The following is a 20890-nucleotide window of genomic DNA, read 5'->3' as shown; positions in this document are numbered from 1 at the left end:
TGGCAGACTCTTGAAGATATACGTAAACTATCCCTAGAAAGTCTATTAAGAATGTTTCAAGAACCGGCTTTAAATGGTATCACTCTCACAGGGATCATGAGGATAAGATTAGAATAATTACTGCACACACAGAGGCATTCAAACAGCCATTCTTCCCTTGCTACATATGTGAATGGAACAGGAAGAAACCCTAATAACTGATACAATGGGACGTGCCCTCTGTCATGCACCTCACCATGGTATGCAGAGTGCAGATGTCGACGACAAGTATGACACCCAGTAGTCTGACTGGCAGCATTGTATTAATTGTTGAAATATTCTTCTTATATTCCATAGGTTTCTTCCATCTCATTTTACACTAAAAACACCTGAACTTACAGGACTGAATATTTTGGTTACTCTGATAAAGGCACTGGCATATCTAAGGCAAGGTTATCATTCTCGTAACGAGCCAGCTGACTACTCACCACTGCACAGTTATTTATTTCTGCACGTCCTCTATTAAACGAATTTTGAAAAGTACAAGTACTCAAATGGCTCTGAGCACTATGGGACTCAACTGCTGAGGTCATTAGTCCCCTAGAACTTAGAACTAGTTAAACCTAACTAACCTAAGGACATCACAAACATTCATGTCCGAGGCAGGATTCGAACCTGCGACCGTAGCGGTCTTGCGGTTCCAGACTGCAGCGCCTTTAACCGCATGGCCACTTCGGCCGGCAGTACAAGTACTGTCTACCAATTATAAGGCAACACATTTTACATGCTCAATGCACTAAAACACAAAACTTGACTATAAACAAGATTTTTAGTTTCCTCTCTGGGAGAAGAATATATAATTTTGGGCAATTTAATTTTACAGAAGCAACATATTGCTGTTGGGGTCATCAATGTGGACACTGGTCTGATGCAGATCTCCATACTACTCTATCCTGTGCAAGCTTCTTCATCTCCCGTAACTACTGCAACCTACATCCTTCTGAATCTGCTTACTGTATTCATCTCTTGGACTTCCCCTACAATTACCCCCCCCCCCCCCCCCCCCGCACTCAAGTGATTCCCTGATGTCTCAGAATGTGTCCTCTCAAGTCAAGTTGCGCCACAAACTTCTTTTCTCCCCAACTCTATCCAGCACCTCCTCATTAGTTACATCATCTACTTGTCTAATCTTAAGCATTCAAGTGTAGCACCTCATTTCAAAAGCTTCTATTCTTGTCTAAACTGTTGACAGTTCATTTTTCACTGCCGTATATGGCTCCACTCCAGACAAATATTTTCAGAAAAGACTTTGTTACACTTAAATCTATATTCGATGTTAACAAATTTCTCTTCTTCAGAAAATCAAACAATTGAAAATCTAGTATGGAACGCAACGATACAGGGCGAGTCAAAAGTCCGTGGACACCTTCATAAGTTGGAAGATTAAAGGGAAAATTGAAATGTGATGATGGGAACATAGGTTTGATGTGGGGCCCCAACTTTTGGAGTGAATGTCATTCGCGGCCGCCATCTTGAAATCTGCCATTTTGGATTCAAATCATTTTTTTAAAATGGGAAGGGGAGTGTATGACACATCTAATAACACTCACTTGAGCTCTGGAATTGAGTGGTGTAATTTGTTTTTGTCCACCTTGTACAGTTTAGATGTTATTAATGTTCAAAGTTACCTTGATACCGACTCGTGTCTCTCTTTGTTCCAGGTGATCTAAAATGGGTCTGACATGTGAACAGAAGATCGAAATCATCCTTATATCAGGGAAATGCAGCTACCAAACAGTAGCAGCTGACTACAACAGACGGCACCCAGACAGGGAACCAGTATCGCACAGCACGGTCACTCACGTGATCACAAAATTCCGAGAGACGGGCTCTGTTCACGGTAGGGCACGTAGTGAGCGACCGAGGACTGCCACCAAAGATGAAACTGAAACTGAGGATGCTGCGTCGTTTGTGAAACGTCCTAAACAAAGTACCCGTCGTGTGGCCCTAGCATGTGGAACGAGCCAAACCTCCATTGTCTAGATATTGCATACCAATAAGTGGCATCCTTACAAGCTGCAGATGCAACATTGACTTAACAAGGATGACCCCGATCGCCGGTTGGAGTTCTGCCTGGGGGCTACTGAACAACACGAACAGGATCCTTCGTTTTCTGAGGGCATACTATTCAGTGATGAGGCATATTTCACTTTGAACGGGGAGGTGAATCGGCATAATTGTCAATACTGGAGTGACGCAAATCTGAACTGGGTTGCCCCAATTCGAGAACATAGTCCAGCGAAGGTGATTGTGCGGTGTGGCAGATGGGTCACCCGCATCAGAGGGCCATTTTTCATTTACAACACCTTAACTGCACCACAGTATCTAATGCTACCTACTGCAGGACCTTGTGTTTCCCATCTTATTTTCAGCACGATGGAGCCCCTCCATACTATGGCTTTGGTGTCCGTGAATTGTCAGAGGAACAACTGCCAGGGAAGTGGATCGGTCGCCGTGGTCCCGTGGAGTGCTGCCGAGATCCCTTGACTTGACGCCCCTCGATTTTTATCTATGGGGACATCTGAAGCAGATAGTGTATGCTGAGATCATCCGTGATTTGAGACACCTGGAGGAACGCATACAACACGCCTGTGACCAAATTGCAGGAGACACTCTCCTGCGGTGACTACAGTTGTGCATTGCACGGGATGGACAACATATTGAACATGTGTTGTAGCAGGCGGTATGAAGGTAATTTCCCAACTTTGAACATTAATAACCTCTAAACTGTACAAGACAGACAAAAACAAAACACCACTAAATTCCAGAGCTCAAGTGAGTGTTATTTGGTGTGTCGTACACCCCTTCCCATTTAAAAAAAAAGACTTGAATCCAAAATGGTGGATTTCAAGATGGCGGCCACGAATGACATTCACTCCGAAAGTTGCGGCCTCACATCAAACCTATGTTCCCATCATCACATTTCAATTTTCCCTTTAATCTTCCAACTTATGAAGGTGTCACAGGACTTTTGACTCGCCTTGTATTATGAAAAGTTGCTACCCACTATATAGCCAAGATGCTTTATTTATTTGTGACAGTCTTTATGTTGTGCCTATTTGCATCTCAGCACCTCCGCTATATGGCGAGTAGCAACTTTCCTTTTCATAATCTTCTTTAGAAAAGCTTTTCTTGCCATTGCCAGCCAACATTTTATATCCTCTCTAGTATGACAGTCTTCAGTTATTTTGCTGCCCAAATAGCAAAACTTATCTACTACTTTCAGTATCCCATTTCCTAATCTAATTCTCTCACCATCACCTGATTTAATTTGACTACATTTAATTTCCTCACCATCAACTGATTTAATTTGATTATATTTCATTATCCTTGTTTTGCTTTTGTTGGTGTTCATCTTATATCCCACTTTCAAGACTCTGTCCATTTCATTAAACTGCTCTTCCAAGTTATTTCTGTTTCTGACAGAATTGCAATCTCATTGACAAAGTTCACGGTTTTTATTTCTTCTCCTTGGATTTTAATTCCTACTCCAAATTTTTCTATGGTTTTCTTTACAGCTTGTTCAATGTACAGACTGAATAACATCAGAGGTAGGCTACAAAACTGTCTCACTCCCTTCCCAACAACTCCTTCCCTCTGATGCCCCTAGGCTGCTCTCTGCCTTTTTTTTTTTTTTTATTTTTTATTTATTTTTTTTTTTTTTTTTTGTATAAGTTGTAAACAGTCCTTTGCTCCCTGTATTTTATCACTGCTACCTTCAGAATCTCAAAGTGAGTAGTCCAGTCAACACTGTCTAAGTCTACAAATGCTATAAATGTACATCTGACTTTCCTTAACCTATCTTCTAAGATAAATCATAGGGTCAGTACTGCCTCATGTGTGCCTACATTTCTCCCAAATCCAAACTGTTCTTCCCCGATGTAGGCTTCTACCAGTTTCCCCATTCTACTGCAAAGAATTTGTGTTAGTATTTTAAAACTATTACTTATTAAATTGATATTTTGATAATTTTCTCTCCTGTCAGTAGCTACATTCTTTGGAACTGCAATTATTACATTCTTCTTGGAGTCTGAGGTTATTTCGCCTGTCTCGTATCTTGCACTCCAGAGAGAGTTTTGTCATGTGTGGCTCCCACAAGGCTATCAGTAGCTGGATGTCATCTAATCCCAGGGCCTTGTTTAGAATTAGGTCTTTCAGTGCTCTGTCAAATTCTTCTCGTTGTATTGTATCTTCCATCCCATCTTCATCTACGTCATTTTCTGTTTCTGTAATACTGCCTTCAAGTTCACCTCCCTTGTAGAGACCCTCTGTATAACCCTTCGCCTTTCCCTTCTTTGCTTAGGACTGGCTTTCCATAGTTGTTCACATAAACCAACCTCTCCACTTAATTATAGTTTCTTGTTTAACACAGACCCCATATCAACTACATGTAGTATAAATGTAGGTTTACCTATGCCTGTGTGTTTAGGAAGATGAACACTTTCTCAGTAAATACCAAAATAGAAAAAAAAAAGAAAAAAGCATCTACATTTCAGCATCAGCACTTCTAGAACGTTGTCCATAGCTGTAACAAAGTGCAATACATCAGCCCCCAAGTACTAACAGACAATAATCAGGGTTGCCACAAATTTCCTGATATTTCACTGATTTCCAGACAAGTTTTGGAATTTTTCCATGACAAATTTTGAGATCTCACAGGCAAGTTACGACGTAAGTTGACAATCTGCCTTTGCAGCTACGGTACAATAGTGCAAATGAGGAAATATTTAAAAAAGCTAGCAACCAGACGGGGTCTCCTTATGTGGGCAAAAATCTTAAGTACTAATATCAACCTCTTTTGTAATGAATTGTCTTTAAATGGAGAAGGCAACCCAAATGGTAAATGAGTTTTATTAAGACCACTGATGTTATTTTATTTCAATAAAACAGAACACATTTTGTGATAAAAATGCTTATTTTCTTGGAGTTGCAAGACAGATTTAAAACACCTTCACCGATTTCAGAAATAACATCAGAAAAAGTAGGCCTCAAGAAAGAAGTGTAGAGGAGAAGACTAGTGTTTAATGTCCCGTCGACAACGAGGTCATTAGAGACGGAGCGCAAGCTCGGGGGAGGAAAGGATGGGGAAGGAAATAGGCCGTGCCCTTTCAAAGGAACCATCCCGGCATGTGCCTGAAGCGATTTAGGGAAATCACGGAAAACCTAAATCAAGATGGCCGGAGACGGGATTGAACCGTCGTCCTCCCAAATGCGAGTCCAGTGTGCTAACCACTGTGCCACCTCGCTCGGTAAAGAAGTGTATAAGGTGTGAAAGAATTGTGTAAACAAACACTGCAGGGGACCGTTAATAAAAGATTGGTTCTACGATGTTCATTATTGTCAGTCGTTACCCACTGTGCTAAATCTATTATTTTAGAGATATTGTGTGATTTTTCTTTTGAGAAATATATGAGTACAAACCGTCAGCAACTGACATAATTTTCTTCTTCTTATTTTCCATGCTTTCTAATATATACAGTACTCCTGAAGTGCCAAAATGTACTATAACAAATAAAATGTCTATAAAACGCCACACTGTACAACGTACTTGTGGTGAGAGTCATAATTCCTGAAATCCATCGCCCACGGCCTCTGGCCTGCCGGGGAACACCACACTCCCGGGACCGTGGGTAAAGCGTGAAAATCTGCTGCATTACATCACACACAAACAGACCCAGCCTGCGGGCAGATCGGTGAGACTAGATCCGACAGGCAGGGCCTGCACATCGGTGGGCACCAAATTTAGGTCGGCAGGCCCGATCCATTACACATACCCGCAGGAGCAGCCTGCGCTTTTGGCCCGCCTCAGAAATCCACTTGTGTGGCCAGCTATTCGTGAGCCACAGACAGCTAGTTGACGAAATGAGACCACGATGATCAATCCGTGCAGCACATAATTTGTAACTCGAGTCTCCCATAACCTCCATCTCTGGCCACTGCATCTGCCGTCTCTGAGAATCAGATCCAAACAAACCAATCCTCTTGCCTCCCTGGTTCTCATTGGCAGCTGCTAGGCTAGCGGCAAGAAGTGGTGGCAGCAGTGACTACAAGCTGGGGGGGGGGGGGGGGGGGGGGGAGGGTGTTGGTAGGAAGGTGAGAAGCAGTAGTAATGAGGGAGTAGGGAAGTGGCGCACGTACTCAGCTGCACCCAGCCAGTGATGATGCACGACACCTCAATGAACAAACCATTTCATCTACTGAGACAAAAATGAGAATATTTTTTTTTTTTTTTTTTTCAATTTCCCTGTTGCGTTTGAAATTCCCCAATTTCCATAACCTGTGGCAACCCTGATAATACTGCTAATATTGGAGTTTTCAATTACCTTTACCCCATCTCCCATCCTCCTACTGATGGTCATCGTAGCCTCTACACCCGTTCACAAACTCACAGCCTGTGAGGTCCCTCTGTGCTCTTAAGGCTCACTGAAAATCAAGTGCTGTTTGTCACATCCTTTTCAGAAACTTTAGAAAACACACATCGCATAGGAATAGATCTAAAACTGTCTACATTATCCTTTTCTCCTTTTTTTAATAGAGCAGTTCATACAACTGACCATCCCCACAGCAAAATTGACAAATGTGGCTAATTACTGGGCTAACATACGTGACACAACGCTTACATATTCTGCTGACATCCCATTATAATCCACAGGAATCGTTAGTCTTCATCGATTTAATTATGGGACTCGATCTCCCCATTGTCAGTACCACAGACCTGTAATTCCTGTAGCAGTCGTGGAAAGCTATTTTCTAAGAGTTTGAATTACACCCTACAGAAACTAAATTTTAATTTAATTCACCAGCTGTTTTCAGAAAGTGACTTTGTAAGATAACAGGCGACAGTGTCACATAATAACAAGCTATCAGAGTTGTGGAACTGCTGTCTGCTGACTCTGTGTACTTTGGGAAAATTTTACTGAGAATTTTCCGACAAGAGTAGAGTAAACTGATTTCAAAATTTAAGTGCGAAGACAAGTCATCTATCAAGAAACAGTTACAGTTCTGCATTAACCCTTACAAGATTTGACTGTATGTTTATTGAACGAAAATTTGGAAACTGGTATTACAAAGATAATATTTGAATAATGCAGTGTGGAAACTGCATGAGTAAACACAGTAAGGACTTTTAGAAATGTTTGAGAACACCTCTCGTGGAGAAACAGCAGACTGGCTAACAGTATTTAAAAAAAAAAAAAAAAAAAAACAGTTTCAACCATAATAAAACATTTATTTAAAATTGCTACCGGTTTCAGTCAGAATGTGACCATCTTCAAACCATTTATACGACAACAGTAGGAGGCAGCGCTGAACGAGACAGGTGTTGTGACTCCACAAAGTGAGTAATTGACATTCGTGGAGTCATAACACCAGCTCCATTCACCGCCACTACCTAGCAACATGGTATAAATGTTCTGAAGATGGTCACATTGCAACCGAAACTGACAAACATTGTAAACAAATGTTTTATTGTACTCAAAACTGTTTTTAATTCATTTTTAAAGTAAGAGTTTTGTCTATTGTGTGTACTCCAGTTATATAATGACACACAAAGTAAGTGAGTTTCATAACAATTATTCATGAAATGAAAGGATGTTTTAATGTTTGCAATAAATCATTTTCAATGGACAGACTATAAATTAAATGTTAAGCATAAATGACTTTTGCAACCAAATGTGGTGACCACAGTGGACTTCTGACTATGGCAGTTTGCTCAGGTGACTTGCTGAGACGAGAGCATGTGAGGTGTTTTGGCGTCATTTGTCGGTGGACACCAATCTGGTAATGTTGTTTAGGCAGCAAAATGCTGCTCCCGCACGAGTGTTGAGTAAAGAATTTGGAAGTTAATGTTTTTATGTTCAAACTGAAACATATCTGAGTGTTTCGTTCAATGGTTTTGAGATATCAGTAGATGGTATCCTTTTGAGCATGACGTAATTTTTTTTGGATTCACGTGTATAGTTTGTCCAAAGGCTGCTCTACATGCACTGCTAGACATTTGGCCAATTTAATTTGTTCTTGATATAATAATGAAAAGTTCCAGATTCTTGATATCAAAGGAACGCATATTTCAGTTTATATTTGGTGTCGATGAATCCTGTGTCGAGTTAGAGCTCGAAATCTGAAATATTGTGAATATATCAAGTGTTTCAAAAGTCTGGTTTACATTAATCAGAATTGCTCTGATTCCAGCTGTTTATTCACTGACTGAATTTCATTGGCTACTTGTTCAAAATTAAAATGTGCACTTAAGGACATAACTGCAATGGTGGACAACCACTCCCCTCAGTAGAAGAGCCAGCTGTTAATGATTAGGTTGTTCAGTCACCCCTTCGGTGAGAAAGTAGGGTCGGTTCTTTTGGCATGCACATGGGGTACTTATTAGGGCATGCTACTACTACTTGCATTGCAACTTTAGCACTGTACATATACCTGACTTAACAGTAACAAAATCAATAGATACGTAGATGGCACATTCATAATATATAATCAAACTGAAGAGCAAATAGAAATGTTATTACATAGATTCAACAGTTTGCATAAAAACATCAATTTCACCGCAGAACACCAGAAAGGTAACAATATAAACTTCTTTGGCACGACAATAACCAACATACACACCAAACTTGTGCAAAAAAAATCTGAATTCAGTCCTTTCTTAAACAGAATACAGAAATTCCCACTTCATGCTGACAACAATGACCCATAAATACACACAATCAAATAGATTTCACAGAACAATGGCTATGATGAATATGAACTAGGTGCGCTATTACAACACATATCAGAAAACAAAACCAAACAAACTGACAGGGCCATCAGCCAACATACAAAAACCCAACTATATAGCTATACCATAATTAAGAAATTCTTCTAATCCATATGTGGCATACAGCAAACCAGTGCTTAACAGTACTGGTTAAAAACAGTCTTGGTTGCAATTTTAGTTTTTTTATTTATTCAACGACGCATTTCACCATATTTAGGCATCTTCAGGTTATCTTTTCTAGATGGACGCGAGAGGCACCAAGATCTGCATAACGCGTTCCCATTCACAGGAGTGAAGGGGAACGCGTTATGCAGATCTTGGTGCCTCTCGCGTCCATCTAGAAAAGATAACCTGAAGTTGCCTAAATAAGGCGAAACATGATGTTGGGGGGGGCAAAAAAAAAAAAAGGACACACACACTAAAACTGCAACCAAGACTATTTTTAACCAATACCATAATTAAGAGCCATTTTATACAAAATAGCCAAGCTGTTCAAAACCAAAGGTATCAGGATCACTTCTGCAGCAACAATGTAATGGAGAATCTGGTTCATGACATCTCACAACCAACAGAAGAACAGAGCAAATTACAAGCAGTCATTGCAACTACTGTAATACTACATCGATTAAATGGGCAGAAATTCTAAAACCCGTTATAAAGAACACACTGACTTGACGAATCTAAGAAGTCAGTCATTGCAAAACACATAAACAAAATGGACACAGTGTTGCAACAGACAGCAACCTTATTATCTGACAGGAAGTTTCGAATCAGCGCACACTCCGGTCAGTGAAAATCTCATTCTGGAAACAACCTTATAGTACTGTATAATTTCGAAAAGAGCTGGAAAATGGCCATCTTGAAGGAAATGGATGACTCATCCAGGATAAAAGTTGAAAAACGAAGATCGTAAATAAAACAGTGGAGTTTAAGAGCTCACATTCCTTGATCAATTTCAATTCAATAGAAAACACATACAAATTAACATCATATACAAATGCAGGTTCCAGAAATATCTTTGTAATTCTTTGAAACAACATTTTATACTGTCTTTTGTAATATAAAATTGTCACGGTCTCTCATTCTGTAATATATGTTGTCCAGCAATGAGTGATGTGGCAGTATATCACGCAGACCACACCGCAAGTGACTGCGAACAGTAGGATCGACATATTGATAGTTAAATTGAAACACAATCTGTTTGACTGCCATCTTGTTTTGTTCCACAGTTGAGTTCTTTTGTGATATTGTTTTTTGAGTTACCTTCAGGAATTTATGAATGATGGCTAGCAAATTTATATAAATGTGCTTAGAAATGGAGGTTGCTGAACACATCGTAAGAAGACAGCCACTTCAGATGAACAAAGTGAGTTGTTATTTAAACTTTTTCATGTGAACAGCCCGTCAACAGACAAAGAGTCATCACCTCTTATTAAGCTATCCTTCTGTTTCTCTGCAGGACGCCCACAGCAGCTGCCAAGACTACACACATAAACTTGTGTTAAATATTTTTCTACTGCCACTGCAGCTTGATGATAACGTCTAACCTCAAAGTATGTTGCTAATTAAATTATTTAAATAGTCAACAAATTTTGTGACTGGTAGCAGTATTTTAAAAACCTTATCATATTTAAGAAACAGACAGTAGCAAAAAGGCTTGTTGCGTATCATTTCCTGGCCACATATGTGTCCTTGTCGTGTTCGCCATTGTGGGTGCTACACTAGGTTTCTGGTATTCTGGCGATGGGGGCTACGGTTCCCCAGGGAGAGGGCTGAGATATCCTTAAACCTTCTACACGTACAAGCAGAGTGAGGGAAAAATGACTGTCCGTATGCCTCATTATGGGTCCTAATTTCTCTTATCTTCGTGGTCCTTACATGAAATGTGCATTTGTGGCAGTAGGATCATTGTGCAGTCAGCTTCAAATGCCGGTCCTCTAAATATTCTCAACAGTATTCCTCAAAAAGCATGTCAACTTCCCTCCAGGGATTCCCATTTGAGTTCCCGAAACATCTCCATAATACTTGCAGGCTGATCGAACCTACTAGTAATAAATCTAGCAGCCTGCATCTACATTGCTCCAACGTATTCATTTAATTCTTCCTGGTGCACATCCCAAACACACTAGAATATGTCACTCAAGAACAGGTCGCACTGATGTCCTATATGCTGTCGCCTTTACAAATGAACCACACTTCCCCAAAATTCTCTCTATAAACTTGAGTCAAGCATTTGCCTTTCCTACTACAATTCTTACACGCTCATTCTATTTCAGATCACTTTGCAATGTTACACCTTGGTATTTAAACAACATGACTCTGTCAAGCAATGTACAACTAATGCTGTAATCAAGCATTACACATTTGTTTTTCTTGCTCATCTGCATTAACTTATATATTTCTACTTCTAGAGGTAGCTGCCTTTCATCACACCAACTAGAAATATAGTCTAAGTCATTTGTATCCTCCTACAGTCACTCAATGATGACACTCTCCCACACACTACAGCATCATCTGCAAACAGCCACAGATTGCTGCTCACCCTATCTTCCAGATATTTTTGTATACAGAAAATAACATAGCTCCTATGACACTTCCCTGGGCCACTCCTGACGATACACTCACCATCGAGAACAACATACTGTGTTCTGTTACTTATGAGCCACTCACATATCTGAGAACCTATTCCATATGCTCGTATCTTCGTTAAGAGTCTGCAGTGGGGCACTGTCTCAAATATTTTTCAGAAATCTAGGAATATGGAATCTACTTCCTGCCCTTCATCCACAGTTCAAAGGATATCATATGGGAAAAGGAAAAGCCGAGTTTCACGTGTGTGATGCTTTCTAAAACTATCTGATTCATGGACAGAAGCTTTTCAGTTCAGGGAATTTATTACATTAAAATTGAGAATATGTTCAGGAACTCTGCAGCAAATCAATATTAGGATATTAGTCTGAAATTTTGTGGATCTTCTTTTACCCTTCTTATGTACAGGAGACATTTGCGCTTTTTTGTCTTTGGTCTTTGGACAGTGCAGGAGATTCGTGACGAATGCAAGCTAAGAAAGGGACCAATGCCATAGAGTACTCTTTGAAGCTAAACTGGGTTTCCATCTAGACCTGGTGACTTGTTTGTTTTCAACTGTTTCACTTGTTTCTCCATGCCAGAGATACACTACCACTCAATTTCAATACACCCTGGTATTTCAGATTTACAACACAAATCAAACGTTATTTTTCACAAAAGATAATATAATTGTCTTCCACATATATAATACAATCACAGTCATTATATTTTACTTTCATCAAAGTAATGACTGCCTAACAAACTCGAGGCAAGTGGTCAATCAGTTTTTGTAGGTATCGTGAATCTATACGATTCCATACACCCTTAACAAAATTACAGATATGTTCCTTGCTGCATATACTAACTTCCCTAATACATTTGTCTAGTTCATCCCAGACCATTTCAATGGGATTACAATTGGGGCTTTGGGGTGGCCATAACATATCACTGATTACGTTCTGTTTTTCCTTTGATGCAATGTATTTGGTGCAGTATGCCGACCGATGTTTGGGGTCATTATCCTGTTGTAAGGTGAACCCTTTCCCTGTTCCCTATTAGCCTGTCATCATTTGTGTGTTCTCTTTTTAACCGAGAGTGCAACAGCCTTTGCTTTCTCACCACTTTCCGAATTTCATTGCTAAACCATGGTGGGTGTTTTCCCTGATTAATTCACCTACTCGGCATATCTGTTTCAACTTTGCCCATAATTCCTGTATGTCCAACACACTGGTGTTAAATGATGTCACTTTTTCTAAGTGGGATGCTAACAAAATTCATTTTCTAAGTGGGATGCTAACAACTGCTTATCTGCTCTTTCTACCAGAAATACTCTCCTAGCCTTCTTGACTCATTTATTAACTTTAGTAACCATACTCACTATGGGATATTCCATGTAAAGGAGGACACACTCACAATATTTAAAAGTTTAAAATGTGGTACTTTTTATATTTTTTTGAAAAGGCTGGACCTTTTACTGTATGGCAACAGTGGTTTGTGTGCCATTACTGCTTTTCATCCATAATTTGAAGCCATTTTGTAATGCCATATTTTTTTCATATGATGAGAATGTGAACTATTGGAGATTTTGGACATTCATTTCAACTAACTGGCAGGTAAAAAATTAGCATATTATTATTTACAATACTGTTACATACCCTAATGTATAGTATAACGACTATAAAACTGAAGTAGGTAGATTATAAGTTAGGGTAAATAATATAATACAACAGCATGAACTTTCATGTAGACCTAATATGAGTCCCTTTAATGTAATTAAGTTTTTATATGACAAAAGATATTAGAGATAACTTTATCTTGTTCAGTAGTTACTTCTTAGTGTGAATGTGTAACTAATATCACTACTAAAAATTTCCCAATTTCAACCAATATTGTAAAAACAGAAAATTAAATGTGTGACATGAGATATAATTTAAGTCACAGTGGTATAATTTTAAGGTTAGAAGAAGAGGATGCCCTTAGCAACTGCAGAAGGACAGAGTAGGAGGAGGGAACAGTTAAAGACTGAAGGAAGATATGAAGAATTTAAGAAGCAGCATCTGGAAGAAGCTATAAAAAGCCAGCAGAAGCAGAAACAAAAGCTTCTACAGTCGAGTCAGGTAATGACTGTTATTAGAAGAAAGAAGAGCTGAAAACAATGAGAGAGTTAGAAAATAGACAACATAAGATGCAAGAGGAGCAATGGAAGCATCCGATTCCACCCGTCTGCTTTGACCCATGACATAAGGGTGCTGTGGTGTGTGACATCATTAAGGCGCAGAGATTGAGTTGGTTGTGTTTGTAGATGTCGTCTTGTTGTGTTTGATGGTGCCCTCTGTGTGTGTGTGTGTGTGGGGGGGGGGGGGGGGGGGGGGGGGGGGGATTGCCATGCGCTTTTTTGTTTTGGGATGGCCGACCTACTTTGCAGTGCTGAAATTTGTTGGTGGTAAGTAACTGGTTTGCCTCCCCCCCCACTCAAGTTGTAATGTTTTGTGCATTGATTGTGCACTGAATGTGTTTTAATTAACGTAGGGATGTTTGGCTTTTGAATTTTTGAGGTGGTGGTGTTTTTCGTATTTGTAGGTGTTGGTTTTTTTCGTATCAATAGTTATGGTTCACCTTTATAGTTCAAGGGAAATGTCTGATTCTAATTTCCATAGTTTTTGCTGTAGGCTTAGGTTTTTCGGTATCGTCAGCTGCGGCTGACGTACACAGGTCAAGGGAAGTGTCCGATTCCTGTAGATTTCTGTTTTTTTTTTTGTTCGTTACTTTGTGTGTTTTGGGATCATGGTGTGTTTTTTACTGTTATATTTAGCTTGTACCCTCCCTAAAAGCCAAATATCCCACTGTTGTCACGTTAGTTTGATTGTATTTTAGGAGGGCGATGCTATTGTCCTATTTATACACATTTTGGTGCTTGTTGCTGTGTGTATGTGGTGACATCATAGGCGCCATATTGGAGACACTTAGAATAGCCATTTCTGACATATTGATGACATCATGGGTCAAAAGCAGACGGGTGGAATCGGACGCTTCCGTAATCCTGATGCGAGATCACCAACCTAGTAAAGCAGGTTTGTCACTGTGTAAGTCACATGGTGCTCTGGATAAAGCCATGGCTCGAGTGTTGCAATTGCTTACACTAGAAAGGTACTATCAACTATACCTGAAAATGTGAAGGTAGTTTCAATCTGGTCAGATGGACCTGCCTCACAATTTAAAAACAAATTATTTCTGCTGCTGAACCTCAATTTCAATTATTTCATAATGTGGAAATCTATTGAAACTTATCTGCTACATCCCATGGTGTGTGTGTGTGTGTGTGTGTGTGTGTGTGTGGTTTGAGGTTTTCGGGCACTAAACAGCATGGTCATCAGTGCCCAAACGCATAGAAACAGGAACACATGCGGTGAAGGGACGAAGACGGACAGCGAACAAGGAGAACGGCTGAAAGACACAGATCTGATGCAGTTCCAAATCCTCACATACAGAGGCAAAACAAGAGGAGAAGAAATGCACTAAAAAAGGAAAGGAAACATAAGGAAAAGAGAACAGAAATCGAAGTGAAACAAGTTAGGTAATCGTGATTGGCGGACCTCTTACCTAAAACCTGGGTGAGCTAGTCACCCAGCAGCACATTAAAATCCTCTCCCTAAAATCCGAGGCAACAATTTGGACAGGACACAAAACCGTAATACCTTAACCACAGTCGTTGCGTCGTCTTGCAAAATAGAGGGCAAATCCGGTGGCAAGAAAACCACCGCCCTCTGGTCAGAGAATAAAGGACAGTCAAGTAAAATGTGGCGGACAGTAATCTGGACGCCACAAGCACTGCAGATTGGGGGGTCCTCCCGCCAGAGTAAAAAACCGTACATTAAGGGACTGTGCCCAATGTGGAGACGAGTGAGGAGAACCTCATCCCGCCTGCATGACTGGTAGGACGTATGCCACGGCCGCATGGTGGCCTTGACCAGACGCAGCTTATTTTCACCGACTGCCAACCACTCCTCTTCCCATTGACATGAAACCGCAAAAGGGAGGTAACAGCATGGAGGGGGACGACACATTCAACAACGTGAGGGAGGAACATGCATCTTTGGCAGCCACATCCGCCAGTTCGTTTCCCCTAATACCCACGTGCCATGGTAAAGGAGCCGCAGATGGAATTGGTCCAGTTGCAGATTTACTGGTGTGGAATGCAGCAAAAAAGTGAAAATTCATAGCAGGTGATGCATCAACTTTCACTCAGGTAGCTCCAACTATGCAGGTTTTTCATATGTCCATTGATGAAATTCAAATAATCAATGTGAAAGTTCATCTGGCTCAAATATTTTCTTCAGCACAATCAGTACCAAACATAAAAAGCATTCACTGCTTTCACTATAAGAGAGAAGTACTACAAACATATCTGCTGTCTCCAAAGAATTTCACTGCTGCATATCATCATACTGAAGAAACCACAGAAAGTGTGAAAACTGGAGACTGGTACAAAGCAGAGTATGACACTAAATTCAATTCTGGGGAAGTATGTGCAGTGTTTGGAAATTCTTACCTAATCAGTGCAATGGAGTGTGTTTGTCACTATTTGAAATGGCCTGTAAAATGTGACGAAATTATAAATAAAATTAATCGGCTTGATGTTGTCAATACAAGAGGATGTTTTCAGTTCTCTGACTTAATTGAATTTACGGTTCATTTTCCCAGACGTCAAGCTCTTTTAATTTTTCATAGTGTTTGAAAAGTGAAATGTTAGTGTAAAGTTTATCTTACTTGGCACATAATGTCATATTTTCGTTTCTCTGCTTGCAGGAAAAAGTTTTTCCAACAAGAAGTAGCAAGTAACATAAGTCATATGTAACAATGAGTCACACGCCTATTTCGATATATTACAATATTTCACATGGTACAAACATTTTTTGAAATCTGTAACTCTGTCATTTGAATGCCAACATAATATACATTTTCTGTGATAAAAACCAGAACCATACTCCAGGTTAGAGAACACTTTGGACCCAAAATGCACATTAGGAACAGGATGTCCCAAATTTGTAACATGAGTAACAACATAAATTAAATACTTGTTCTTTAGTTTTAATGCTCTTCCCTGCTTAAATAACACATCAAGATCTTTGCCTGAATAACACAATTTATAAAGATTTATAAAAGAAAAAATGGGGGAAACACGGAAGCGTCCGATCCCACCCGTCTGCTTTGACCCACGACGTCACAAATATGGCGGAAACGACCATAAACCACGATTCCAATAGGGTGCACATAAAGTCAGTACGTACACATTATAAAGATGAAAATACATCGAAAAACAAACACACACACTTTCCACAAAAAGCCTAATGATATTAACGGGACAAGGGCGGATAATGGGATGTTATTGGGTGGGGGGCAAACTAAATATAAACAAATTTAGACACTCACCCCAATACAAAACCACACAAAACGACGAAAAAACCGACTTCACAATACTCCCCAAATACCACTAAACACAATATCATCTGGAATCGGACACTTCCCTTGACCTATATAGCTCAACAGCAGCTCCCGATCCCATAAATTAGGATCCAACACTTCCCTTGGCCTATATAGCTCAAAAACATCTCCCGATACCAATATCAACATACACAGCCACACATTGGTATCGAACACTTCACTTGGCCTGCGCACTGTTAATTTTATCCATCATATCAATTCCTGAACAAAAACAACAATCAATTAATTTTACTAAAATTACCACACGATGTACAGCGAACAGCACTAAATTAACCTTCACACAAAATTGTTAACTCACTGAAACAAATTCCACTACAAACACAGCCGACACTTGAACAATTCTGGATAATGAGCAAAAGCAAACTGAGCCCATTACACCACACAAACGAAAATCCTGAACATACCACCAGAAACAACAACAAACCACAACACGACGTCATCTGCAGACACGCCACACTCACAAACCAAACTCCGTGCTGTCATGGCGTCACGGGTCAAAGCCGACGGGTGGGATCGGACGCTTCTGTCGATCCAAAATGGGTTTATAGGTTGATAAAAAGTCAACATAATAAAATACTGATTTCAAAATGTAACTTAAATCACAATGGAATCTTCCACAGGCAATCTATTCTTTGAGAGTGAGATCACTATTCAACGGAAAACATCACTGTACTGCATTTTACGTATTTTGAAATGTCTATGCATAATTCATGTATTTGAGTTGAGTATTATCCCAACTACAGTATTCAACCAATGGACGCATTGTGGATTGGTCGACAGTCCAGCAACAGGACTAAATTTCAAATATCAAAGCACAAATTAATACTTTTCATCAAAATTATGGGTTATGGGAACTTGTGCCTCTTGTGAGTCATTCTGCATTGTAAGGAAACTGTTTGACCCTTTACACACCAAACACAAATTAATACAAAAAGTGACATCAATTAATTTAAAAGCCAGTCTCAGTGATACTTAAATTAATGGCATCACTAAGTATGTTGGCTAAATGAATAAACTCACACTTGAGTGGTTAAAACTCTGTACTGCACACAGCACACTCAATAACATACCAGCATAACTATAACCTTAACAGCCGAATAGAAGCTCTAACAAAAATTCCACTCTTTATTATTGATGATCCTTTGCAATTTGGAAAAAATAATGTGAAGCAATAGGCTTCTATTTTTAAAAATTAATTCCACTTTCTACTCATCCTGTCCCCACATTCAAATTTTATCACAAACATGGCAGCAATAAACATATTTTTCTGAGAAAAATAAAAAGGGTGTTTTTGAGAGTTTCAAACAGATCTTTTCTTTAGTTTTTGCATAGTTCAAGAGTTTTTAACTGGCACGAGAGTCAACTATTTAGTTTCAATAGTTTTGGAGTCATACACAGAATTATTTCTCAAAACGTTTGGCAAATGAGGCAGTTTCCCACGATTTCGAAGAAAAAAAATCTGGCATAGTGAAACGCTGTTGGAGTTTGCAGTATTTGTCAACTACCTGGGTGCGCTCAGACGCTAAAAAAATCAGACACATCTGAGACATCACGGTCCAAAACTTTACCAAATTTGTCTGATCTGATACAGACTACGCCGGGAGCAGAATTAATGCACTGGATGAAGTGTTGGAGAAGTGGTATCGGTGAGATGAAGTTCAAATGTATATTATGAGCTTCAATTACAGCAAAACAGAAAGCATCTCTAATGTCTCTGCAACGTTTATATGCATTTTTCAATGTAACGTGACGTACCTGATACAGTCTTATAAATAAACAAATAACAAGGATGACAAATACTAACATCGCACTCCATGCTCATTCTTCCGGATATTGTGTTATTTGTTCACTGGCCTTGATTAACAGCAAAAGTGTACACTACTGATGCACAACCAATGACAACCCTCAATTAAAATGTATAAAAACTGCATATACCTTTATAGGATCTTCTGTAACGTTTTTTGAATTCAAATCGTGCATGATTGATCACAGTAATCCCGTTAACACACTATTATTATTAATTTGTTTGTAACCAATAACAAACATGTCCCTCCACATAATACCACGCAATAACCCCAAAACAAACGAACAGAGAACAAAGCTACCAACGTAGCATTGGCGACAAAAACAAAATTATCGATTTTTAGCCAACAGCTGCAGGCAGATCAAAATTGAGAAAGTGTCACTACATTCTCCTCAATATCACAAATTTCTATTTTTATTTTGAATCAAACATAAATGGTAATTCTACAGGCGTTGAAATTACATGAACCTATTGTATCTTCATTTTACATCTTCGAACAGCACTCTCTCACTGACATGGAAGCGAGAATGTTTTTGTCGAGACTGTTTTTTTCAAATTCTTTCGAGTCCCTATTTACTGCTTCTGTTACGCATGGCAGGGTAACTTCCTATGTGTATAGAAAACGTCATGTATTTCACACTTTCACAGCGGTTTGCAGACTGTCACGCTTTCGCAGAGTATGGGTGTGAACGTAGTTGTACTCGACACCGTGTGCTCGAAATGTTCGTGGGTCATGTCTCGTGCTCGACCTTCTGATCAGAAACTTCAAAGTTGAAAGCATATGACCTGTGACAGAATTGCTAGCCAGTGGTTACAGTAGAAACAGCATCTTCAGAAGACGAAATGTTCAGTTCAAGTTCGGTCAATCACGGTGTGACCAGCAATCCTCTTATACTGTTTTTCTGAGCTCTTGGTCATGCGTAAATAAATTAATAGAATAAATGAACGGAGAGATGAATAAAGTGCACAGAAAACTTCTATAGGTGAACTTGAAAGATGTAATTATGTTAGATAAATCCACGCATACCGGCCACGGCTTTCATGTGTTACAATGGTAAATAATTGTTGACTAAAAGAAGTCTGTCATTTAGTCAGCATGGGTTAGAGGCATAGCATGAAAGCAGCTCGAAGTATTTTGGACTATTGGGTCATTAAGAAAACTTCTAACTCTTACTAAAAGGTTGAACAATATTATGGGGGATGTAAACTGTATCATAAAAAAAGTGTTGCAGAACTAAACGATGCACACACACTGGGATTCTGCACCAGAATGTACTGCCATTTACAAATAAAGTTGCCGATATAAACAATAGTTCTTAGCAGCAACGAATGGAAGTATGTTACAATTCTCTTTTTTGTGAACATTGGCAACAGAATGAGTATTTCCAGTACAAAAAATGTATACAGACTGGTTTTGCAGAATAAAATGAAAACATGAAGGAACTTGTTTTGTGTAAAAGAAAGCTTAGATTATAAGAGTAGCCTCTATATGCATGCTGCGATTTTTATATCAATTTTATTGTAACTTTATGTGAATGTAATAACACACATACATAGACTCAAAGTAAAAAAAAACACTAGACACACTTGATATGTTGCTATGTCAACCTACCTTACAGATATTTTTTAAGCACACACAGTAAACATTGTATTTTACTTGCTCCTTTCGACAATCTCCCTTAAAGTACAATGTTTCTTTTTAATGACTAAATCACAAGTTTCACAAATTTAGTTATCACACAGTCATAGTAATTGTTTCATAATAGCATTTCTAAATTTCTCAAACTTTGATCTTTGTAGAGCTTTGGTCAGTATGTCTGCTAATTGTTCTTCCGTATTACAATATTTTATCTCGAACAAACCTTCTCTCTATTGTTCGCTGACATAGTGAAATTTTACATCTATTTGTTTGCTTCGTCTAACCAACTGTCCTGATTTGGTCATTAGGATAGCACTTTGATTGTCTACATGAAGAATGTTTTTCACTTTTCTTCTGGCTAACTCTTCTATTAGGGTATTGATGTGTTTTATTTCTTTGGTGCATTTTGCTGCTGAAATGTATTCTGCTTCAGTTGATGAAGTAGCTGTCACACTTTGCTTCTTGGAACACCAACTAATGGGAGCACCATTATAAAGAACTATGTTGGATTGGCAAACGAGGTGGAGGGTCAATGTGGAGGCTGGCCGTGTGGCGTCACCCGCTCTGCCTG

General features: G+C 39.3%; 1 protein-coding gene across 3 annotated transcripts in view; it reads right to left on the bottom strand.

The window, feature by feature from the left end:
• The window catches only part of LOC126426810 (uncharacterized), a 188268-nt gene extending 169312 nt beyond the window's left edge, over positions 1 to 18956 (bottom strand). For all 3 annotated transcript variants that reach the window (XM_050088811.1, XM_050088812.1, XM_050088813.1), the window contains exon 1: positions 18812 to 18956. In XM_050088811.1, the coding sequence (XP_049944768.1) occupies positions 18812 to 18856 (45 nt within the window). In that variant the 5' untranslated portion in view covers positions 18857 to 18956. The remainder of the gene's footprint in view (positions 1 to 18811) is intronic.
• Between the last annotated feature and the right edge of the window lie 1934 nt (positions 18957 to 20890).

The sequence above is a fragment of the Schistocerca serialis genome, chromosome 11, assembly GCF_023864345.2.
Source record: "Schistocerca serialis cubense isolate TAMUIC-IGC-003099 chromosome 11, iqSchSeri2.2, whole genome shotgun sequence".
Classification (NCBI taxonomy): Eukaryota; Metazoa; Arthropoda; class Insecta; order Orthoptera; family Acrididae; genus Schistocerca; species Schistocerca serialis.
Note: the sequence above shows the minus strand (reverse complement) of the source record. Positions and strands in the feature narration are given on the sequence as shown.